This window comes from Camponotus vicinus, unplaced genomic scaffold (genome assembly GCF_025532165.1).
Source record: "Camponotus vicinus isolate PSW18456_S1 unplaced genomic scaffold, iyCamVici1.0 SCAF_9, whole genome shotgun sequence".
Taxonomy (NCBI): domain Eukaryota; kingdom Metazoa; phylum Arthropoda; class Insecta; order Hymenoptera; family Formicidae; genus Camponotus; species Camponotus vicinus.
In genome coordinates, this window is record NW_028141981.1 from 12843427 (window position 1) to 12868520 (window position 25094).

General features: G+C 48.3%; 2 protein-coding genes and 2 pseudogenes across 2 annotated transcripts; 2 read left to right on the top strand and 2 right to left on the bottom strand.

Annotated features, from left to right (window-relative positions):
* The first annotated feature begins 4431 nt into the window (after positions 1–4431).
* On the top strand, positions 4432–6165 carry LOC145976627 (uncharacterized). Its single transcript, XM_083107857.1, has one exon. It carries the CDS (start codon positions 4432–4434, stop codon positions 6163–6165), a length of 1734 nt encoding a protein of 577 aa, XP_082963983.1.
* An 879-nt stretch (positions 6166–7044) lies between these two features.
* LOC145976628 (uncharacterized) lies at positions 7045–8789 on the bottom strand (annotated as a pseudogene).
* An 805-nt stretch (positions 8790–9594) lies between these two features.
* On the top strand, positions 9595–10895 carry LOC145976629 (uncharacterized; annotated as a pseudogene).
* An 8037-nt stretch (positions 10896–18932) lies between these two features.
* LOC145976630 (uncharacterized) lies at positions 18933–24609 on the bottom strand. The gene is made up of 7 exons (XM_083107859.1): positions 24292–24609; positions 22342–22988; positions 21620–21907; positions 20850–21123; positions 20453–20787; positions 19971–20262; positions 18933–19430 (listed from the first exon to the last, which is right to left on the bottom strand). The coding sequence occupies exons 1-7, from the start codon at positions 24607–24609 to the stop codon at positions 18933–18935; spliced, it is 2652 nt and encodes an 883-aa protein (XP_082963985.1).
* Between the last annotated feature and the right edge of the window lie 485 nt (positions 24610–25094).

Here is a 25094-nt window from a genome sequence, read left to right on the forward strand (position 1 = left end):
AAGCCAAGTTTGAGCAGCTGTAGCGCCGCCATTTTGTTTTTTTTTCTTATAAAAAAATTTGTGTGTATACATTTGAACATCAATGTCAATATGTAATTTCATTTAATGTAATAAATACTCTCAGTTTTTTGTAAAAAATTATTGAAAAACCTGTTGTCTGGAGGGTCTTCCCCCCTTAAAATATTTATTACTTTTACTATTATCATATAAAATATTAATATTAAATATTTATTTAAGATAATAGTAAAAGTAATAAATATTTTAAAAACACTTATTTAATCTAATTAATTTTTAAATAGATATCATACGATGTATGGATATCACACACATTCATGATAATAATAATATGTTATATTAATAATAATATTAATATGTTAAATGTTTATTATGTTTATCGCATTCTTCAATCGAACACATGATCGCGTTCGATAGCGCCAGTAGTACTTTAACCTACCGCAACCTACCATGACAAAAAACTGCTTGCAGTCGCCGAGTAATTATCGTCGCATTGTCGCGTCGTCGCGTCGTGTAGTAACGTGTCCGCGCGTGTTTCTTTCATCGAGTGATTTTTAATCGCCAACAGTTATTATTCGACAGTGATTAATAGTGATTAGTGAGAGACATTAGTAAATTTCTCGTCTCATCGAGTGAGTAAATAAATGTGATTACGTTAAAGTTTATAAAAGAATACAGTTCATGAAAGGAGAAAAACTTTAAGTTAATAATTTAGTGTGGATTTCTTGTCTTTTGCAACGTGATATCTACGTTAAATTTGAGAACGTACGATCTATCGGAAAATTCATTTCTCCTTCAAGCAATTACAGCAATACATCAAAAGTCATCGAACAAGGTAATAATAACTATTTTTTGACGTTATGTGAAAACAGATCTCGGGAAGTCAGAGGGACAGTGTGTCAAAGGAAATTCGTGAAAAGAGAGGGGTTTTTAGTGGGTAGGGAGAGAGAGAGAGAGAGAGAGAGAGAGAGAGAGAGAGAGAGAGACAGACAGACAGACAGAGAGAGAATGTATGTGTTCGCATGTGTGTCTGTATGTGTATAGCGACCAGCTGATCGCAGCAGGCGCCCCGCGTAAGCACCCGCGTCTGACGGTGAATCGCGTCACCCTTGCCTGCCTCTTGTATTCGACCCGTCATACGTTAACTACTTCCTTTAATAATTCAAAAACTAAGCTTCGGACGAAATTTTGCCAAAGGAAAAATCGTCTTAGAATTCGGTCAAGATTATGTTTTTGCAAAAGCATAAAGTTATTTAAAATCACCCTGTATATTATATCAACGGTCCCGCCACAATGACAAAAATTTGTCGGCATGAAAATTGCTTGCTCTGTTTAAGAGAAATTCGTATTATTTTGCATATTATTACAACGAGTGGGACCCGTTTGACCACGTTAATATTGACCACGGTGATATTGACCACGGTGATATTGACCACGGTGATATTGACCACGTTGATATTGATCACGTTGCGATTGACCACAGTCCCGATTGACCACAGTCCCGATTGACCACAGTCCCGATTGATCACAGTCCCGATTGGGAGTGGCTCATTGGCGCACAGTACAATTGGACACGTTGCAATTGCACACCGTGCTATTAGACACGTAAGATTGCGCACCGTTCGATTGGACACGTTACATTTGCACACCGTTCATTTAGACACATATCTTATGCGCACTGTTCAATTGGACACGTTGCTTTTGGACACAAAACTCAATTTTCCATAATTTAAAACATAGACGTATGTATGTAGAAGACTTGAAATTTTTATCAATTTATTAACATTTTATTTTATAAACGAATGACAAATACAGTAAATTTGCGCACAGTTCGATTGCGCACAGTTCTTTTGCGCACAGTTCTTTTGCCCACAGTTCTTTTGCCCACAATTCAATTGCGCATAGTTCTTTTGCCCACAGTTCTTTTGCGCACAATTCTTTTGCACACAGTTCAATTGCGCACAACCACAATGGATATATGCTGTAAGTTGTAAAGCGAGGTCCACCTTGCCTACCGGCGGGACGGTTACGGGAGGGGGGCCGAAGGCCCCGCTGCACCCCCCGCGCGTGTGTGTGTGTGTGTGTGTATGTGTGTGTGTACACATACATTTCTGATATTTTTTAATTGTATTAAATTGTATTAAATTCTATATAAATTTAAATTGTATTAAATGTTGAACCCCTACCGAAATGAACTGTGCGCAAAAGAACTGTGCGCAATTGAACTGTGTGCAAAAGAACTGTGCGCAAAAGAACTGTGGGCAAAAGAACTGTGCGCAATCGAACTGTGCGCAAATTTACTGTATTTGTCATTCGTTTATAAAATAAAAAGTTAATAAATTGATAAAAATTTCAAGTCTTCTACATACATGCGTCTATGTTTTAAATTATGGAAAATTGAGTTTTTCGTCCGAAAGCAACGTGTCCAATTGAACGGTGCGCATAAGATATGTGTCTAAATGAACGGTGTGCAAATGTAACGTGTCCAATCGAACGGTGCGCAATCTTATGTGTCTAATAGCACGGTGTGCAATTGCAACGTGTCCAATTGTACTGTGCGCCAATGAAGGCTTCTCGTCCCGATTGACCACGGTGATAGTGACCACGTTTATATTGACCACGTTGCGATTGACTACAGTCCCGATTGACCACAGTCCCGATTGACCACGGTGATATTGACCACATATGTACACACACACACACACAGGGCCTTCGGCCCCCCTCTCGCAACCACCCTGCCGGTAGGTAAGGTGGACAATCGCAACGTGATCATTATCACCGTGGTCAATCGGGACTGTGGTCAATCGGGACTGTGGTCAATCGCAACGTGGTCAATCGCAACGTGGTCAATAACACCGTGGTCAATAACACCGTGGTCAATCGGGACTGTGATCAATCGGGACTCTGGTCAATCGGGACTGTGGTCAATCGGGACTGTGGTCAATCGGGACTGTGGTCAATATCACCGTGGTCAAAATATTACCGTGATCAATATCAACCTGGTCAATATCATCGTGGTCAATATTAACGTGGTCAAATGGGGCGCTCCCTATTAGAACATTAGTGTTTTATTATTTAACAGAATCAGTTTGTTGACGTTAATTATGAATTTAAAATATATTACACTAGCAATTCCGATGAGAAATGTTCTACGCTGTTGATTCTGTTAAAAATTATGTTTTAATAATTTTCTGTGTTACGTTGAATATTAAGTAAAAATCTTATTATAACGTACGTTAAATGTAATTTTTTTTCTAAATTTAGACTTTAACTTATAACGTGAATATGTACCAAGAATCCCGCCAATAACAATAATTTAGCGCCATGAAAATTTCTTGTACTATTTTGGAAAGATTCTTGCTCTTTCATTGTTTTAACATACAATTTCGGAACCATTAAAAAGTATAGATTTTTGCATATTTAATGTATTTTATACATTCTGAATCGATATATTTAGTAATCGATAAGCATTAAACATTAAATATGCAAAAAATCTATACTTTTTGATGGTTCCGAAATTGTATAATATATTCTTAAATGGTGAAATCAAGGACCAATTAAAAAATGCAATTTATTTCAGTTAATATAATTATTTTCCATAATATAAATATTTATTATTGTTAGAATAGTTGTGGCATTCACTAAGAAATTATTAATTCTTTTAAATTTCTTAAATTATAAAGAAAATTAAGGGGGATAAACACTGTTACGTCCGAAAAAATAGCTCTTTTTAGCGAATTTTTTGTGATGCCCATAAAGCAGGTAGATCAATAAATGTTTTTGTATTGAATTAGTCATCTTTAGAACTGTTGAAAAATATTTTTTTATTTGATGAAATACATTTTTATCTTGGTATAAAATGTGTCTGTAGTAGACTCTGCACGCCACGCAAGCTTCATCGGCCCTACACCTGGAGTCCTTAAAAGTCATCTGAAATAAAAAAACCCAAGATTTTCTTAAAGTATATGAGTGTAGTTTCAGTTAAGCTAACGGAAATTTTAATATTTTAAGGGCAGGTTCTCATCCCGACCGACCAAAAAATCGATTTTTTTTTTCATTTTTCAATGACTTATTATATGTAGAATGTATTCCCAAAACCGTTAAATCGAAAATAATTTAGAAAAAAAGTTATGGCATAATAACGAAACCTACTTTTTTACTCGATAATTAAAATCGAACGGTAGTTGAAGCGAAGCGTATCTTACATAAATATTTTTGAAATGCGCGCCTATATATTCATACTATGGTAAGCAGAGGTACCGAAAGTACCACCAGATGTCGTTATATATGCCGTGATTGCGAAATGGAAGAAGATATGACTCTATGTATACCAATACCTACGGCTATAGCGTATAGCGTCAGTTGACCACGTGCTGCATGTTACAGTAGTTGTGTGCTGATTTTTTGCTTGAAAACATGCCGAGATTGGTAAAAAAGAGCAGTAGTGAAGTCGGGAGTAATATAACAAGAAGTAAAAAAAGAAGCTTCCATGGAAATAGATATAGTGTTGAGTGTGAAACGGATTATGTGAGTACATCGTCAAAAAAATTAAAGAACGCTGAGTACGACGAAGTGGCTATGGACATGACGGCAAATTACGTCATTTTGCATTTTTTACACGTTTTTTCTGCTGTCAGCGAGTTTGTGAAGTGTAAAAGTTGTAATGGAGATATAAAGTTTTCGAAAACCAACGGGGCAGGCGTTTCCTTCAAGCTAGTGGCCCAATGTTCTTGCTCGTCGCGTTTATGCGATTCCAGCCCAAAAATAAATCAATCCAGCGAAATAAATAGACGATTAATGTTTGCTATACGTCTGTTGGGCGGGGGATTGCAAAACCTCAAAATGTTTTGCTCAATATTAGACATTACAGCGTCATTTAGTAATAATATTTACTACACCTTTATCGACAATTTACACGCTGCGTCTTCAGCTGTTTTCAAACACTTTCAAAGTAAAGCAGTGAAAGAAGAAATCGAAGGCAATGTTGCAGCTGGGAAAGAGTCTCTACATGTAACTGTTTCAGGCGACGGTTCATGGAAAAAAAGAGGATTCTCTTCATTGTTCGGTATCGCTACACTCATCGGAAAAAACACAAATAAAGTTCTCGATGTAATTGTGAAATCGGCGTATTGTCAAAGTTGCGCCAATTGGAAAGGTAAAGCAGGAACAATCGAGTACAGTTTGTGGAAAGAGAGTCACGCCGAATCATGCAGTGCGAACCACCAAGGAAGTGCCGGTAAAATGGAAGTTGACGCGGTGAAGGAAATGTTCTCCCGTTCGGTCGAATTGCTTGGTATTAAATATGAACACTACATTGGTGACGGTGATACAAAAACTTTCAAAGCGATTCTAGATATGAATCCATACAAAGACCTTATTGTGAAAAAAAAAGAATGTGTTGGACACGTTCAAAAACGTATGGATACTCGACTTCGAGCTGTGAAGAAACAAACTAAGGGCCTCGGAGGTAAGGGCGCAGGCAAGCTGACAGACAAGAAAATTTCAGATTTGACGATGTACTACGGTTTGGCCGTTAGAAGAAATCCAGATTCAGTTGAAAAAATGAAAAATGCCGTGTGGGCTGTGTTTTATCACAACATTTCGACTGATGAAAAACCGCAGCACATGCACTGTCCGGCTGGCAAAGAGAGTTGGTGTAAATGGCGCGTAGCTGAAGCCTACGGCAATCTTGAGTCATTTAAACACAAGCACCCTCTTACAGACGAAGTTCAAAAAGCTATAAAGCCCGTTTTTGAAGCTTTATCATCTGACGACTTAATGGGACGATGTACTGGAGGTAATACCCAAAATTCTAATGAATCTGTGAATGCCTGCGTGTGGAAGCTTGCTCCAAAACACCTTCACTGCGGCGCTAAAACTGTCGAAATTGCCACGTACATAGCGGTCAGCCTCTTCAATGAAGGGCACATTACCCTTCTCAAAATTATGGATGTGTTGGGAATCGCCGTTGGACTTGAAGCCAACAATTTTGCCCGGTTCGCAGATGCAAAGCGTGTTACTGCGGCTGAGAACAGTTTGATGGATGCAGCAAAAGCAGCTGCACTATCCAAAAAAGATGACCAAATAAAACTGCAGGAGCAGTATGAAGTAGAGGAAGGGCTAGTGTATTACCCCGGATTCGCTGATTAGCCGCAAGGTATATTTTTTTTATATTAACCCCAAAAAACTTTTAATCAAATCTTTAAACGCGTCTGCTGTAAAATCGTGTTTTCTTAGCTTATGATCAAGATTATTCAAAAACTACTTAATGGATCGACTTCATTTTTTTTTTATTTTAAAGTAGATTTGATTTATTGGATCCTGAACTAGAATCAAGATGATATGTTTTTTTTTTTTTGACAGAACTTTAAAGAGCGGAAAAAAAGTGAAAAATTGGTAACATAAATGTAAATGTTTGCCATTAATTTAATTTTCAACTTAAGTTAAAGATTCTAGTTCAGGATCCAACTACACTCATATATTTTCTAAAAATTCTTTGATTTTTCATTTCTGATAATTTTTACAGGTGCTAGAGTGATCATAGTGCGACTACTTTTTTTTGAGACGGTCACAAAACCGGGCTCGTCAGAAATTTTTGTGACATTATGTTGTAATAAAAAAAATTTTTTTTTGTACCCTAAAAGTAAATAAATAAGTGACAAAAAGTTTGACTCTTTTATTCATTTCCTTCTGTGAGAAAAAATTCGAGAAAATGACCTTTTTTTTGGGTGCCGGGATGAGAACCTGCCCTTAATTATTCGCAAAATGACGCACGTTCAAAAAAAAAAGTTCGGAAATCATCCAAAAAAAATACCGTTTTTATGGCATTTTTTGGAGAAATTTTAATCGTAAAAAAAAATCCGTACGCTTAACTGAAGATATTATATTTAAAAATATTGTGTTAAAATTTCAAGTCATTTGGATTTAAATTGGCTGAGAAAAGTGCAGGGCCAGTTGTGAAAATGTCATTTCGAGAAAAACGCGTTTGAAGTTTCAAGTACGGTTATTTTGTTAATAAATATGTTTTTTTCAAATATACCATAATTCATCCAATCCAGAACCATAGTGTGCATCATTTTTTGCATCTCGGGAAGTGCTGGCTGATATTCTCCTACTATTAACAGATGAATCTTCGTCAAACATCGTGTCATGTATGTGTCTGTCCGCTGCAGCAATACGGCTGGCGTCTTGCGTTTGGCAGTATTCAGCCAATACCGGTCCGATTTTAATATTTAAAATAGTTAAAATGTTTAACAAAGACTCAATGCCATCGTTAAATATGCATACAGCTAAGTATGCAGCTGTTTTAACAACTTCAACACGGCTAGATGTTGTTTTTGGAGCAAATTTCCATACGAGAGCGTTGAAGCTCTCGTTATTATTTTGCGTGTAACCGCCCAAACAGCGCTCTAACAAATCAGTTCTGCTTAAATCTTCATATACCGGAATAATTGCCTTAATGACATCTTCGGGTAACGGTTTTTTATGATGATAACTTTTAACTGATTTGTAGCTTTCGCGCGTTGCCAAGTGCACCACGAATTTTCTCCTTCTGGACAGTCGCCGTGATTCGGTGTGCTGTCGGATGAACTTTTATGTTTAAAAGTAGCCCAAATAACTTTCCGCATGTCGTCTACAGAGTCCGTATTTTTACAAATAGCTTTACCGTAATAATTACACAATTCATCGATTACTTTGTCTGTGAGCTTGCCTTTGCCACCAAGCCCTTTGTTGCTTTTTTTTAAATTGCGCAATCGACTTTCCATGCGTTTTTTGACATGATTGACGCACTCTTTTTTAATTATTTCTTGATCTCCGTATGGCTTTGAATCGACGACAGCCTTGTACGTTTTCGTATCGCCATCACCAATAGAACTTGTGTACTGCGCGTCGTGTAAATTTTCAGATCTAAGAAACATCTCGCGGATTCCATCAACCTCCATCTTACCCGCGCTGCCCTCGTGATTCACTGTGCAATTTTCTGCGTGCTCTTCCAACCATGTATTGTAATTTTCTGTCCCCTTTTCTTCTGCATGTTTGCGACAAGCCAGGCAGAAAGATGATTTTACTACAATGTCCAAAACTTTATTTGTACGATAACCGATCAATGTCGCGATACCGAAGAGAGATGAAAAATCCCTTTTCATCCAAGATCCATCCCCTGAAACCGTCAGTCCTGTATTTTCACGTCCCGTAGCCTCTTCAGTTAATCTTTTTTCTTCTTTACCACTTCTTTCCATTGAAACTTTGGCAACAGCGTTTGTAGCATCCGATATATATGACACTATTTTGTCGTAAAAAGACTGAAAAATGGGACGAGGTAAATCCATGAATGCACAAAATTTTTCGGCACCAGTAAGTCCAATTCCAATTAATCGCATTGCAAAAATAAATCTGCAATGAACTTCGTATGCATTGTTAACCAAAGGACAGGAATTTATATATTTATCATCGCACGAGTCACATTTCACTACTAATTTGAATCCGAGACCTTGGCAGCTTGATTTTTCAAATACAATGTCTCCATTACAAGATTTACACTTTACGTAACTTGCAAGAGTATTAAAAACCATCAAAAAATTTAAAATTCCGTATCCAATCATCGCATTTACAGTGTATTCAATGTCACCGCGGTTATTCAATTTTTTCGCCGACGTACTAACATTTCGCCGACGTACTTGACTTTCAATTTCAAATCGATTTGGCGGTCGATGCTTCTTCCTCCCATCAGGATTTCTTGGACGCAAAGTACGTTTTTTTCCTTTTCGATCCATAAAATTAGTTGGAGCAGTACACAGCTGTACACGAAAACTTCGAAACACAACGATGTTCACGTATAAACATGCGACGAAGAACTGATCCTTACGCTTGAAATTTTAAACTGAAATATTCAACAATAACAATAACAGTTTTTACTAAACCACAATGTTTTCGGGACAACTTAATATAAGAGACTAACGGTCGACAGGCATATACTCGTTTGAAAGACTAACCCAAACTGAAGGACGACGCAGCTGCCCGAGCGACGAGTTTATACCTGCCTGGAGCCCCCTAAGGCGCGCAACAAAAATGGCTGTACTTCTGTTATTACGAATGTTTTTACGAATTTCAGCATATTTTAGGAGACTCCACATGTTATACTTTAAGACAATGTAAAAAAAAAATTGATTTTTTTTGCCGTCACAGTATCCCCCTTAAGAATGGACCTGGAAAAAACCATTTTATATATTTTCGAATAGGAAACGATGTAATAAATTGTTCCTTACCGTGTTTACTAAAAAACGATATGATTAAAAAAAGGTCCCTCCCGAATGGGTCTCCACCTTGGCGTGGTGGAGGGGCTTACGGTCGCATCCGAGCCCACCCATTAAGGGGTGGAGCCGGGTGCGACCAACGAAGAGGGAACCTCCAAGTTAAGGTGTTAATGAAACCGTGCCGACGGCTGCGTGGCGCAGGGGGTGCTGCGTCTCGAATGGTTCCCCCGGATACCGGGCGACCTCCGGGGTATTTAGCCAAGCCCCAGCCATTCGTGGCTCTGGTTGGGTGATATCGCGCATCCGCGGTTCTCGTGGGACGAAAATGGACTTGACAAAATTACCAAATAAAACGACAAAAGACACCATTGAACAAAGTCACCATATGGACAAAGTCCTCCAGGGCGTGGCTTCCTTAGGGAGCGAACGACCGGAGGAATGCAACTTGGGGGCACCTAAAACCCGAGTCAGATACAGCGGAGCAGCAAGGAGGCGTTACAAGAAACAGCTTCAGAGGGAGGGAGGGGCTACCAAAGTTCAAATCCCTCCCGCTGAAGCTGAAGCTCTAGTCCTGGGCCCAGTAACGGTGGAGCCCCGACTGGCGCTTAAACGCGCCCGGCCGGGGAATAACATCCCTAGCAGTGTTGGCAGGCGGGTCAGGTTTTTCGCGCATGCGCGGCAAATGAGGCCTCAATGAAGTATCTAATATAGACAAAAAGGTGTGCCACTGGTCGCCCGAACAAATTTTCTCTTAGAAAATTGTTTCGGGTAATCAATAGTACACATTTCTATCATACACTATACGAATAACTCACGACTATTTATTAAATATCACATAACTTTTAATAAACTGTGTCTCACTCAACTATATGTCTATATGCCAAGTAATTCTCCTCGAGCCCGCCAAATCTTCCACATGTGGTACATCGCTGGTTAGCCGCCCCTACTGTTGAAAAACCTGACCCGCTTGCGAACACTGACCCCTAGCCCCATCAATACTCGCAAACGACCCAAGATCAATGATCAAGGATCATATGCCCAAGCGACCAAAGGGCTTGTCAGACTAGCCCTCATTTTGGAGGGCTTCCCTGACAAGAAGCTAGGAGCCGCGGATTGTGGATTGATCAGGAAAATCAGAGGGCGTATCCTCAAGTTACCCGAGGGTACAAAAGCCCCCACATTCTCCGGCTCCTGGGAGAGAGACGGAGCCTTTGTTTTTGTGTGCGACGACGAGCAGTCGGGGGACTGGCTAAAATGCCCATCCTCCGATCTGAAGGTGGGGGAAACTCCCTACGTGTAGTGCCGGTCGATGAGCTGCCTAGGCGCCATTGAATGGTGGTACACGTGGAGAAGCCAGACTTGTCTGCCGAGGAAGCCTTGAGGCTCCTCGGCAGACAAAACGCAGGACTGGCGACCGGAGATTGGATCGTCACCAGGGGGAACGTGAGTAGGGATGCCACGAGCACCCACTTCGCCTGCCTGATTGGGGATCAATCTCTGGACGCCCTGAAGTCCTGCAATTTCAAGCCCAGCTGCAGTCTCGGACGGGCATCCGTTAGGCTGCTCGAAAGGGAGTGCAGCAGGAAGCCTGAATCCGTGGAGGGGACACCAGTGGGGACTGCCTAAATATGACGGTCTCCACGGTACCCATCACCCAAATTAACTTGCATCACAGTAAAGGCGACTCGGCTATCCTTGCCAGGAGCACAGCTGCGATGCACACACACCTTGCCATTATCCAGAAGCTTTGGCTCCTGAATAATGCCATCAAAGGTTTGGGCGGCTGTGGAACTATTTTCAGAGCCTGTCGAACCGCAAACTAAGGACATGCATTGCAGCAAAAGACCTTTAATATCACTTTTCTGCCTCAGCTTAGCAGCGAAGACCTAACTGTCGTCCAGACGAGCATCAACCTGGAGAAGGGGAAGACAATGGATTTACTCATAGGGTCAGCATATATGCCCTACGATTCCTGCGATCCTTCACCCCAGGACAATGTTAAAAACCTGGTTGCCCATGCTGAGGAGGCGGGACTCAAACTCCTCCTGGGCTGTGACGCTAACTCTCACTACGTCGGTTGGAGGAGCTCAAACATCAACCCGAGAGGGGAGAGCTTACACGACTTCATCTTGGACAAGGGACTCATCATCCTAAACAGAGGTACGGAGCCCACCTTTATGGATGCCAGAAGACAAGAGGTAATTGATATTACTATTTATACTAAAGGCGTGTCTGAACTGATAGGAGACTGGAGGGTCTTAGATGAACCTTCAGGATCTGACCACAGGCAGATACGTCTCACCCTCCGCCAACAACCCACGAATTCGTGAAGGCGGAATCATAGAAAAACGAATTGGGACGGCTTTAGGTTAGATCTGAGAAACAGACTAACTACCGTTCCGAACAGATTCCATACCAGGGATAACCTGGAAACAGACGCGGCTTGTTTAAGTAACGCTATTTCGGATGCATTTGAGGCGAATTGCCCCCTGAAACATATACGGTCTCAGACTAAAGTCCCCTGGTGGAATAAAGAGTTATCAAAGCTCAGATCCGAGACCAGGAGACTCTTTAACAAGGCTAGAAACTCTTGCCTGCCTTTGCACTGGGAAGCTTTTAGGAACGCCCAACGCAGGTATAGCAAGGAAATAGTCAGGAGTAAACGTAGTAGTTAGAGAGAGTTCTACGAAAGCGTCGAGAGTGCTTCAGAAGCCTCCAGACTGAACAGAATACTCAGTTCCGACAATCACACCCAGTTGGGATGCCTTAAACGACCCATGGGCTATACAGGGTGTCATGGAGATTTTAGCCCATACGAAGTAAGGAGGTAGATTGGCTCAAATTAAGAAGGAAGGACTTGTACTGCTTTGTGATATTCGCAATAATTAACGAAAAATTAAATAAAGAATATCGGCCAATCTGCGTGAGTAGAAGCGCGCGGCGACGAGAGTCGTCCCACTGTAATCCTATACTAGACGCGCGGCGAAGCGATGGGCGGATCGCTCTCCGAGACATGATGGTGGCGTGCGATATATCGCAATACCGCGCCGAAAAATGACCCGTCCTTTTAGTGGCGAGAAAATGATGCGCTATCATTTCCACACCACCTTGCGGTAGATAGCATGGTGCGCTTTTTTATAATGGTTTCCCCCATAGGCCTATTCCACTCTCAATTTAAATATTTGTGAAAATTGTTCAAAATTTTACTGTACGCTGAATGTATCGTAAATGTAAAAAATTGATGATGACAGTACCTTCACAAAAATTGATCCGTGGTTGAAAATCCCTCGATAAAATGTGTTGCACACGTTGGTAATGATACGGATGTAATCTATTACACGTAAAGCGTGATGTACTGCGTATCGCGAAAAATCAAATTTGTGTGCCACATGACGCACGCTAGTTCCAGGATTTTCATAAAATGCTTCCAGAATCCTTTCTTCATTTCGTACACGAAGACGCACTGCTGGACCGATTATCCCGATATTAGAAAATACTTATCGCGCGGCCGTAATTTACGTGGAATGATTTTCCGGGCGTGCACGAGAGCCAAGTGAACGTACAGTTTTACGAGTTGTGCAATAATTATGTGAAACTGGGTATCGTGCATAATATCGGGATAATCGGTCCAGCAGTGCGTCTTCGTGTACGAAATGAAGAAAGGATTCTGGAAGCATTTTATGAAAATCCTGGAACTAGCGTGCGTCATGTGGCACACAAATTTGATTTTTCGCGATACGCACTACATCACGCTTTACGTGTAATGGATTACGTCCGTATCATTACAAACGTGTGCAATACATTTTATCGAGGGATTTTCAACCACGGATCAATTTTTGTGAAGGTACTGTCATCATCAATTTTTTACATTTACGATACATTCAGCGTACAGTAAAATTTTGAACAATTTTCACAAATATTTAAATTGAGAGTGGAATAGGCCTATGGGGGAAACCTCTATAAAAAAAGCGCACCATGCTATCTACCGCAAGGTGGTATGGAAATGATAGCGCATCATTTTCTCGCCACTAAAAGGACGGGTCATTTTTCGGCGCAGTATTGCGATATATCGCACGCCACCATCATGTCTCGGAGAGCGATCCGCCCATCGCTTCGCCGCGCGCCTAGTATAGGATTACAGTGGGACGACTCTCGTCGCCGCGCGCTTCTACTCACGCATATTGGCCGATATTCTTTATTTAATTTTTCGTTAATTATTGCGAATATCACAAAGCAGTACAAGTCCTTCCTTCTTAATTTGAGCCAATCTACCTCCTTACTTCGTATGGGCTAAAATCTCCATGACACCCTGTATAGTCAACCTTACTGAATCCATTGAGCACCTCATGGAGACTCACTTCCCGGGTTTTCGAACTGTCGACAATAATTCTACCGCTCGCGCTAGAACCCAGGGGTGTCTTCAAACCCAGTGATTAGTCATTAGCGGCGAAGATAATTCATCCCAAGGGTGTTGAATGGGCCGTCAAAACCTTCAAACCCTATAATTCACCTGGACCAGACGGAATCTATCCCGCCTGTCTACAAGAAGGACTGGGCCTATTGATAGGATCCCTAGTTAGACACGTGCCCCTTGTTTGGAGTGGCATTAGAGTCACTTTTATACCTGAACCAGGCAGGAATGGTCACATCTTGGCCAAAGACTTCAGACCCATCAGACTTACCTCCTTTGTTCTGAAGACATTGGAGAGACTGATTGACAGCCACATTAGGTCACATCCCCTCACTACTCGACCGCTGGCCTTTTCTCAGTACGCCTATAGGGCGGGCAGATCCATGGATACTGCCCTTCATCACCTTGTGAGCAAGATTGAGACACAGCTGGCGACAGGAGGGTACGCCCTAGGACTTTCTGGATATCGAGGGGGCATTTGATACCACCTCATATACAGCGATCAAAGAGGCATGACATCTCTGAAACTCTGATCGATTGGACACAAAGCATGCTATCGAACAGAACTTTGACTGTTAATTACGGAGATAAAACCTTGAGTAGTCTTCCGGCCAGAAGATGCCCGCAGGGCGGCGTTTTTTCTCCGCTCCTGTGGTGCCTTGTGGTGGACGAACTCTTGGTTAAATTACAAGAAGCGGGCCTCCTTGTCTGTGGTTACGCGGATGACGTACTGCAATTGTGAGGGGTAGCTTTCTCTCAACCCTTAAGGAGCTTATGGATAAAGCACTTAAGATTATTCAAAACTGGTGTCAAGTCAAAGGTCAATCCGTCTAAAACTGAGCTATGATTTTCACCAGAAAATACAAGTCCGAAATTAATAGGGCCTCTGAGGCTCTGGCGCAAAGAACTACCATATACTTCTACGTTAAAATACTTGGGGGTTCATCTTGACCCCAAATTTAGCTGGAAATTTCATCTTGAAATCAAACGCAAAAAATTCTACACTTCCATGTGGGCATGTAGAAGGGCTGTAGGTAAGACGTGGGGCATTAAACCTAGAATTGCCCTCTGGATTTACAAAGCCATTCTACTGCCCCGTCTCACATATGCTGCGGTGATCTGGTGGCCCAGGGTGGAGAAAGTAGGGGCCAGGAACCTACTCAAAAACCTTCAGGGTTGTTACCTTAGGGCGGCGATGGGGGTCATGAGAACCACTCCTACGGAGGCGCTTGAGATTGCACTCTGTCTTCCACCCCTGGATCGCTTTATTATCAGCACAGCCAAACTTTCTGCCTACATATTAAAGTGTCAGGGTGAGTGGAAAGGACAGCATCTTGGTCATACCAGACTATCGTTGCTCCATGAACACCCATTCTCTCTACTGCAGGATAGAATACCTAGGAAATCCCAGGTCTTTAAGTTCTTCAAAACCAAGATATCTTCTAGGAAAGATTGGAGTAAACCAGAACGAATCAGCCGGCCAAGCTGGGTCATCTGATACACGGATGGCTGTCTTCCGTGGACGCCACCTTGTCGTGGTGGAAGGGCTTAAGGGTCCCGGTCGTCTTGGGTGGACATGGTCCATCCTTGGCGGCTCGGGCGGGCGGGCCCGAGCTAAGAGCGTCCATTGCACTCCCTCACTTCTTGCCTTGCGGGGCTGAGGCTCGCCTCGTGCCTCCGCGGTGGGAAGTGGGAAGAGGGTTTCGGTGCCCTTGGGCGGATGGCCCATCACCGATAGGGGTAGGCGGCCCTGACTTCAATCGCCCGGTCCACCATGCCCGTGAGGGACGACCCTGCTGCTTGCGGCGGGGCCTACCGTCCCGATGGTGTAGGCTTGCACATTCGAATATGTGCACGGTCGATGTCCGATATCGCCGGGCAGGGCGGGCTCGAGAGCCTTGGTTGGCAACCGTCCTAGGGGAAGGAAAACCCGAAATCAAACCAACGATTTGGAAATAATGATGGGCAAAAATGAAAAACGCCGATCATTACCGGCCCAGGAAGACTCGGACTCCCAGGGCCCGACGGGTGTGGGATGTGTTGTCCCGGCCCCTCCCCGTCGTCATCGGACGACCGGCTACCCTCGGCGTTTCGGGTGGGCGCTGAGGGGGAAAGGACGACCATCCCAAAGGTTGTTAGGAGGCTCCTCGCGGAGCTGCGAAGAATCATGGCCGAGTTGAGCGGTGGTACGAAGGAGAATGCGGAATACATCTCCCACGTGGATGGTGGTCCGCTTGAGGAAAATGATGAATTGATCATCCCATATGAGACGCACCGGGAGTTCAAGGAAATGGCTACCCGGATAGTGGAGCTTGCGAGCAGGGCTCCGGTAGTAATTGACGCACTACAAGCCGAGTGAAAGCCTCCCTATACATCGAGGTACAGGAAGCGGTGAATGTGGGGACGGGGCCTGGCCCAGGGTACCCTCCCCCCGCCACGAGTGGACGCATCCGCTGGCCCCGATACAGAGGACCGAGGGATGCAGACGAAGGACAGGAAGACGCAAGCACGGATACCGGATGCACGGAGGAGTATCTGTACAGGGTGTACGTTGCCTCCCCGTGCATGTCGCACAAAAGAGTAGGTACCCGCCCGGACAGGGTAGATAGAGGAACATCTCCTCTGAAGGAGTTGGAGGTAAGAGAGGAGGAGAAGGGGAAGGGACCCGGAACTTGGGTCCTGCGACCCCACCAGTGGGATGCGGCCCGAGCCATACAAGGCGAGGGACCAGGGGTCGCAGACGGAAGGAGGAAGAGTGAAGGTGGAGGCAAAGAAGGAGTTAGGCTCCTCCCCAGCAAAGAAGGAGAGGGGGGCTCGCCCAGCTATAATTAACGCGGGCCATCCTGAAAGTCGGAGTGACCGGGACGGTGCTGCTGGGACTACGGTCAGGGGGTCTAGCGCGGCCCTTCCCGGTTACTCGGACATTGTGAAGAGAGAAAAGAAGAGGAGCTCCCCGGAGCTCCGGAGGCCTGGGCTCGTGGTCCGAGCTCTGGGCCTCGGGGAGGTGTGGATAGGGAGAGGCGACACTGGGGATCTCCTGGTGGAGATCCCTGATGTCGGGAAGGAGGCGAATGAGAAGGAAAAGGCCTCGGTAGCGATTAGAAGTCCCCATTTCTCTCTTTCTCTATCTTTCTCTCAATTATTTTATTCTTTATTTATTATTTTGCGTTTGAAAATGTTATGTTATGTTATGTTATGTTTATGATGTTATGTTTGTTATTATTATTAGCATTTGTCTCGTGACGCGTTGCGCCGTCCCTGCCTGCCCGTTGTATCGGACTCGTGAGTAGCCAACTATTTTCTATTATAACTCAAAAATTAAACTTTGGACAAAATTGTTCAAGAGGAAAAATAGTCTTAGAATTCGTTCAAGAATATCATATTTCAAAAACATCAGGTTGTTTTGAATCACCCTGTACATATATGTGTGTGTGTTCGTTTACAAATATTATATGGTTTGATTTTTTGTATGAAAAAATATATAATATAAAAAGCTGTAAGAGACAAACATTCAACACTATGGGTTATATCGAGAAATCGAGAAGTAAGCAGCGTCGCCCGTCGCTGTCGCCTTCGTTGTCAGTTTGATAGGAAGGAGACAGAAAACTGTATTCTGTCCTCTTCTACTATCCGAAGCTAGCCGAAGCGCCGAGCTCACACATACGCTTACGCTCACATGTCTGTTACACCCTTCACTATGTGTTGCATGTTGTTTGCGTCCCGGATCTGGCACCTCTGGCCCAACCTCCTGCTCCCTTCTCGAAGAAGGGAGCAAGGAGAAGGAGAAGAGTTCCCAGAACCGCCGCGGCAGTCATCACGTGCCCGCTCGGCGGTTACAAGGAAACGCTCAGGCTGGCGGTTGATAAAATCAACCTTGCCAGCCTGGACATTGGCAGGATAAACGCCAGGAGAGCGATGACCGGGGCCCAAATCTTTGAGATAGGGGGCCCCGATAACGCCCAGAAAGCAGACGCGCTTGCGGCGTGTCTACGAGATGTCCTTAAGGACAAAGAGGGAATCAAAATTACGCGACCCATGCAGACCGCAGAAGTACACATCCGCGATTTGGGTGACTCCGTGGAGAGCGCGGATATCGTACGAGCGCTAACCTCAGCAGGAGGATGTCCCGCAGAGGCAGTCAAGGCCAGAGATGTAAAATCCGCTGGTCGTGGACTGGGCACCGTGTGGGTGAGATGCTCGGTGGCAACAAATTGATCGCGGCAAAGAAACTGCGCATCGGATGGATTAACGCCCGAGTGGAGACTCTGGAGAGACGCCCTCTCCAATGCTTTAGATGCTTCCAGAAAGGGCACACCGTTGCGCAGTGTGGCGACGGTCCGGATCGTAGCAAATGCTGTTACAAATGTCGCGCTTCGGGACACGTCGCCAAGGATTGTAGCGCCAGGGATGGACACGGTGTCCAGTGTGCGGCGACTTGAGGCGAAAGGCCGACCATCGAGGAGGCTCCAAGGCCTGTCTCCCCGAAGAAGAGAAATAAGGAGGCTGCTAAAAGGCAGCCTATCCCTTTTTTTGTGGTGACTCAGGGGAAATGCTTTATGCATACCCTCATTCTCGGGGGAAAGGCGAGGGTTATGTGGGACTCCCGGCTGTGCCTCCCAAGTGTTGGCAATAGCCAACGGTTCCCACTAAAACCACTGAGGTGGCCTTCCTCGCGCATTGGAGGGGCAAGCGGGAACTCGAGACTCGCTGTTGCAATACTTCGAGCTCCCGACTGTGGGTCCCCTCCGCGCTTGAGACCCGGCGACTTGGTTTTTGCGCATGCCGCCGGGTCTCCTTGCCCGGGGAGGGCGATGCTGCCCTTCCCTTCTTCCACTTTGTGGGCGAACGGGCCCACACCGTTCGCTCACCTTCCCTAGGTACCTACTTTGGCCACTGAGAGCCCCCGCTCACAGTGACCGGGTACCCGAGGGAGGACGCCGAGGGAGCAGCCACCGCCTTGCCGGCGAGTGCGGGCTGACTCCTGTCGGGGGGAGGCGGGCCTCCCCTATGTAAGTAATGCTTACTAGGGGAGCAAGCCTCCCCCGGCTGAACACTCACAACGAATGCGGCATGTCACACGTGCGAAGAGGGGCCGTGACCCCTCTTCCTTTACGTGGTCGTGCCGCGGCGACCGTGAGGAGAGAGGCGAACCTCTCCTCCTCGCCATCCCGTTTTGGTGTTTGAAGGGGGATAAGTGGGGGGGAGCATTAGTTAGAGGGTGGTCCTCCGACCTCTCGCTCCCCCCCTTAATGTCACCTTCCTCTTTGTGAAGAAGGCGACGGCGACGACGTTCCCCCCTTTGGTCTGACCCGAGGCCGTAGCCTCGCGAGTGGAGGAGAAGTGGAGGTTGACGATCTCGTGCTCGTCCCACTAGCATCCTCCTCCTCCTCCTCTTGCTCCTCCCCGCTCTTCTCACTGCTGCTGGTGGCGACTGCCGCAGCAGCCGCCGCCGCCTCCTGGCGGCGGCGAATCCTCTCGGCCGCCTTCTTCTGCAGCATTACTTGCTCGCAGAAGGAGGCGACCGCCTTCCATGTACTCTCGCTGCCCACCATCCTAGACACAAAAACTGGCAGCGAGAGATCTCCACCGACGGCGGCGGTGAGCTCACGGCGCAGCATTTCCCACGCCTGGCATTCCGCCAGGTTGTGCTGCGCCGTATCTCGAGCTGCACCGCAATAGTAGCACGACGTGGTGCTTTCCTTCTTGATCCGACACAGGTACTCACCAAAGCAACCATGCCCGGTGAGCACCTGCGTCAGACGGAAAGTGAGCCCTGTCTAGCGACTCGCCAAGACAGGGCCGGATGGCCCCGACGATCCACCGACCCATAGTACGTGGATCGAAGAGATGGGCATTCCATCTTTCCACGAGGGACCGTCGGGCGTGGAGCCGGATGACCTTCTTTATCCTCGCGGGCAACTTCTTTCCCAGACCACCCCGGAGCTCCCGCTCGCGCCGATAGCACTCGGCGTACATTTCGGCGAGCAGCTCGAGGGGTGGCCCACCCGCGAGGACAGTGGCCGCCACATGAGACCGTGCGGTAGGCTCTGACAACCCTTGCAGTCATGCAACGCTGGACACGCCGGAATCTGTCTTTGGTGTGTCGCATGACCACGAGATCCGCCGCCCATACGGGCGAGCCGTATAGGGCCACCGAATTCACGGTGCCCATATAAATGCGGCGGATCCGGCCATCCGGACCAAAAAGGCTCGGGAGGAGCCTGGCTAAAGCCGTCGCGACTCGCTCCACCCTAGGGGCAAGGACTTCGAAGTGAAGTCCAAAACTCTACTTGCCATCCAGTAGGAGACTGAGATATTTTAACCGGTCCCCCACCAGGATGGAGGCCTCCTATACCGATATGGGCGGGTGGCGGCTGGCCGGAGAATTTTCCATAAAAGAAAAGAGCCTCCGTTTTATGCGCCGCCACCTTAAGACCCGTATCGGTAATACCACGCACCACGCGTGCCACCGCCGTCTCGGCCCTGGCCAGGGTGTTTCTCCAATCCGCCCCGGTAGCTACTACGAGAGTATCTGCGTAGCAGATCGCGTGGCAGCCCCGGGGCAACGGCAGGCAGAGAATCCTGTCATAGGCGATGTTCCATAGCAGGGGGCCCAACACGGAGCCTTGCGGAACACCGCAGCAGATACTCCGTCGGTGCCGAAGTCCGTCGGGTCCGACAGACCCCAGTGTCCCGGAAGTAGGCGTTTATAACCCCCACGAGGTAGCGGGGGATCCCGTGATATTGAAGGGCATCCCCCACTCTATCCCACGGCAGGGTATTAAATGCGTTGGCGATGTCTAGGGACACCGCCAACGCAACCCCGCCGTCCCGTACTTCGGCCTCCATGAGGGATCTGACGCGCAGAACTGCGTCGACAGTTGATCTTCCCTCACGGAAGCCATATTGTTCCTCGTGGAGGTTCCGTCCCTGGGACAAATGCTGGACGAGTCGGGCGGCGAGAATCCTCTCGAAAAGTTTCCCGACCTCGTCCAGCAAGCAGATCGGCCTATAGACCGACGGAGTACCCGCTTCCCTGCCTGCCGTTGGAAGGAGGACTAGTTTGGCCTCCTTCCATTGTTGGGAAAACATCCCTTGCCTGAGGCACTGGTTGTACAGGTGCCTCAGGCGTTCTCCTAGGAAGCCTAGGGCTCGGACCCAAATCTTACCCGGTATGCCGTCTGGTTCGGGGGCCTTACGTGACCAATTCTCCGGACGGCAAGTTCCTCCCCGGATATCTCCAGTTCCTCTGGAATGTCGTGGGGTCCGCTAATGTACGGACCCCATTCCAATGTAGACCCCTCGACCTCACTTGGGAAGAGGGTGTCCACCACTTGGTTGAGGACTGGAGTATCCAGGGTCTCGGTCACAGGGACCGTCCATGGTCTGTACTTCTTCGTCACTATTTTATATGGACGCCCCAAGGATCCGCGTTGAGGGATGCTAGTAGTACATCCCAACAACGTGCCCTAGACTTCCTTATGGCACTGCTCAGGGCACTTCTGGCAGCCCGGTATGTGGCCAGAGCCTTCACCCTCTCTTCCTCACGGCCTTGCCGCGGGATTCGCGAGAGGGTGCGACGAGCACGGACGGAGGAGCGCCGCAACTCGGCTAACTCCTCCGTCCACCAGTACGTCGCTCTTTTGGGGCGAGACTTTGTGACCCGGGGCATTGAGGCATCGCACACTTTGTGCATCTCACCCCGAAGCCACTCCACTTCCTCGTGGATATCCCGCCCCACCTTCCGGCAAGCTTCAGGAGACCGCCAAGGCGGCCTCGAGCTTCTCCTTATCTAATTTAGTGAGGGCCCAGCGCTTCTTTCCCCCACGCGCGGTGTGGGCGATGTAACAGCTGGCGCGTATTTCCAAGGATCACCTCGATATATTGATGATCTGAGAGGATTTCCCCCCTCAGATCCTCTATGACACGCCAGCTGCACCCTGTGTTCACGACTCTCCGGGAGCCCAACGTAATATCGACGATGGACTCCCATTGCGACTGCGAACAGGTGCTGGTCCGGTCTACATTAAGAACGTGTAGACCGAGCTGACTCGCCCACCCGACCAGGGTTCGACTTCTGGCGTTCGGTTTTGACTCGCCCCATGCCGGAGATTTGGCGTTAAAATCGCCGGCTATGATGAGCGGGCAATTGGGGGTGACACCGAGGGTATCGGCGGTAATCGCCCCTACCCGCTCGAGGAGCGAGTCGAAGTCCTCCAGGGACCAGCTGGGGGGGGGGGGGCGTAACACGAAATAACGCGCATGGAACCCCACTGAACCGCGACGAAACCCACTCCCCTCTCAATATAATACATTTGAGAGGGGGTGAGTCGACGTCCGCCCGCACTATTGCCGCCGAGCCGCGATTATCCCCAATAGGATAGGGTCCAATTTGGATTATCTTCGGGGATGCGATACGGCTCGGCGACAATGGCCAACCCGAAACTACACTCTGTCAGACTTTGCACAAAGAGATGCTGAGCCTGACAGGCGTGGTTCAGGTTGACCTGAAGGAGTTTGACCGCCATATTAATCTCGACGGTCTTGCTCCTCCGGCGTCACCTCCATGTAATCACCCGTGGAGGGATCCTGCGTCTCCACCGGGTGTTCCGCGAGCTGCGTGCCCTCCCTCACTCTGGGCTGCCTGCGGGAGGGGCTCACAATCCATCGCCGCCTCCGCGCAGGGTTCCGGTCCTCCTCGGCTCCTGGGTGCCTCCGCAGTGGTAGACGGGCAGGGGTAGACGGGGGGAGCACAGTGGTGTTCCCCCTTTTCCCCTGTTTTTTGGAACGCTGCACACTTTAGATCCCGCGATGATTGGCGGGGCGCCCAAGATCTGCACACACACCGGACATCTGGCCGACGATGTGCAGTACCGGACGATGTGGCCTTGCTGTTCACATTGGTAGCAGTTGGCCGATCTGTCGGCGCTGCTACCGCGTTGGGCGCGTACATGGCCCTTACCCAAACACTTGAAGCACTGGAGGGGCCGTTTCTCCAGTGCTTCAACGCGGACCTTGGTCCACCCGATCTTCAATTTGCCCGCTGCGGCGATAGTGTTCGCAGCAGCAATTGGGCACCTCACCCAGGCTGTACCTAGTCCCCGACCCGTCGCGCGAATCGGCCCTATGGTGACCGATTCCGAGTCGCATCCAGTCGCGGAGACAATAGCCCTCCGCACGTCGTCCTCCTCGATTGCGTCGTGTGAGTCAGGGACGCGCAATTCCACGGTGGCAGAGGGGCGGGTGACACGCACCCCCTCTCTGTCCACTAAGACCTCGCGGATACGCTTGGCGAGCGCATCCGCTTTCTGTTGTTTATCGGGGTCCCCTATCTAAAAAAATCTGGGCCCCTGTGACGGCTCGTCGCGCCGTCATTCCTTCTATTCCCAAGCTGGCTGGATCTATCTGATCCGTGGTCAGCCTGAGATTGTCCCGGTATTGGCCGGGTGGGCAAGTTATGACCACTGCGGCCGTTTTGGGGACTCTCCTTCGCCCCTTCTTTCCCCTCTTTTTGAAGGGGGTGGGGCTGCCTGTGCCGGCTGTTGTCGGGGAGGGACCGTGGCCCTTCCCCCGACCTTGGACTTGGTTGCGGAGGGAGTGATGTCTTGAGCGGCATCGTCCCTCTTAGCCAACCTCTTGCCGGCTTTTCTCCCTACCACAAGAGACCATTCCTCCGTTGCCTCTTTGGTAGGCGATGGGGGGGCCTGTGTGGCGGGAGCATTTCTCCTCTCCGGTACGGAGGGGTTTCTCCCCTTCTTATCAGCGGCGGAGCCACTCTTCTTAGAAGAGGGCTAAGATTGTCCCCTGCTGGGCCCCGGTCGACCCTTTTGGGGTTTGGAGGAGCGAGCTTCTCTTTTTTTTGATATCGGAGGGGAAATCCTTTATGGATACCCGCCCTGCCTCGGGGAGGGAGGGCGGGTTATGTGGGACTCCCGGTCTGAAGGACCGGTTTACCCACTAAAACCCTTCCGGATGCCTACTCGGGTGTTTGGGGGGAGGACTGGATATCGCCTGTGGCATTCGTCCGGACGTCCTCCCCCCACCTATCCGACCTATCCTTGTAGGCGGACCCCGTTCGGCATGATAACATACCGAGCCGGGGCCCGTCCACGCCGCTGCTTACGCGGCGGCACCTATTCTAGTTGTGGCGCAGAGGGGCATCACCTCCACGCCACGCCCTCCTCGGGTTTTCCGGGGGGGCGGGGTCGGGGCTCGAGTCTCCCGCTCGAGCCCCGACCCCCCGAGACTCAGGGTGGGCCTCCCTCCCTTCCCCAAGAGGGGTTGGGATTCGGCAGCACCCTAGGGCTCTTTCTTCGGTGTCCCTCCAGGGGCGGGCTCGCTCTCTTTCCCTTTGGGATCGAGATTCGGCCACGCCCCGGGGGGGCTCCTTCTTCCTTCTCGGGGTGCTGCTGCGGAGAGCGTTTGCTCTCCGCAACAGCACCCCCTTCTTTCCTCGGCCGGGGGAGGGGAAGCCGGCTTACCGGGTCCCCGCCCCCTGTCGAGGTCATCCTCCCCCTCTATTTGTACGAGGGGGCGGACGATGAGCGAGCTTCTCCCTTCCCATTTCGGGCCGCCGCGAGACTGGCGGGGGGGGCCTTGACTCCCTCCGACCTTCCTCCCCTTCTTCTTTTTATCGCCTCCATTCTGTGGTCTTGCCATCTTGGTGGCGGGGGCCACAGGAGGGGCTGCTTTCGATCCACCTTGCTGCGCCCTTGGAGGGTTGGAGGCCGTGGCCTCCTTCCCAATGATGGGGGACGCACTTGGTGGGAGCGGAGCGAGTTCTACAGACGAGTGCTGTTGTTTGAGGTTTCTGTCTTTGGCAAAGACCTCCAGCTGGCCCATCTGCTTCAGAATGAGGTCCAGCTGGGACAAAACGATGTCGCGTTGGGACCGAAGTCTGGCGAGCTCTGTCTGTTCCTCATCAGACATTCCTAGGGAGATAGGCTCTATTGGGCGGGCCTTTCCTCCCAGCGATGGGCCCATAGTGGCTGGTGTTGGTCCAGTATGAGTTTCCTTCTTCTTCTATCTTCCTCCTCTCTCCCCCGATGGAGTAGAGAGGGAAGTCGGAGTTTCCGCCCAGGTCCGATGAGGCACACGCTTGCGTGTCAGAATCCTCATCAGACTCGAAGACTGCGCCGCTTCAATGCAGCGGCGCGTCGTGTCGGGCGTGCAGGAGAGGTGGGAGTAGATTGAGCGACCGGAACAACCTGGACGCTCTTCAGTAGTTTCACCTCCCTGCGAAGCTCCCTGTTTTCCGCACGAAGCTCATCGAGTTCTTGGTGGAAGGTTTAGGAGCTCGGGATTCCCTGACTCTTCACGGGTTCGCCTGGTCAGCACCGTAGTGGCTGCCCGAATGAGGGCCACGGTCTCTTTCATCTTGCTGACCAGGCTACCCTTCATCCTGTTCGAGCAAT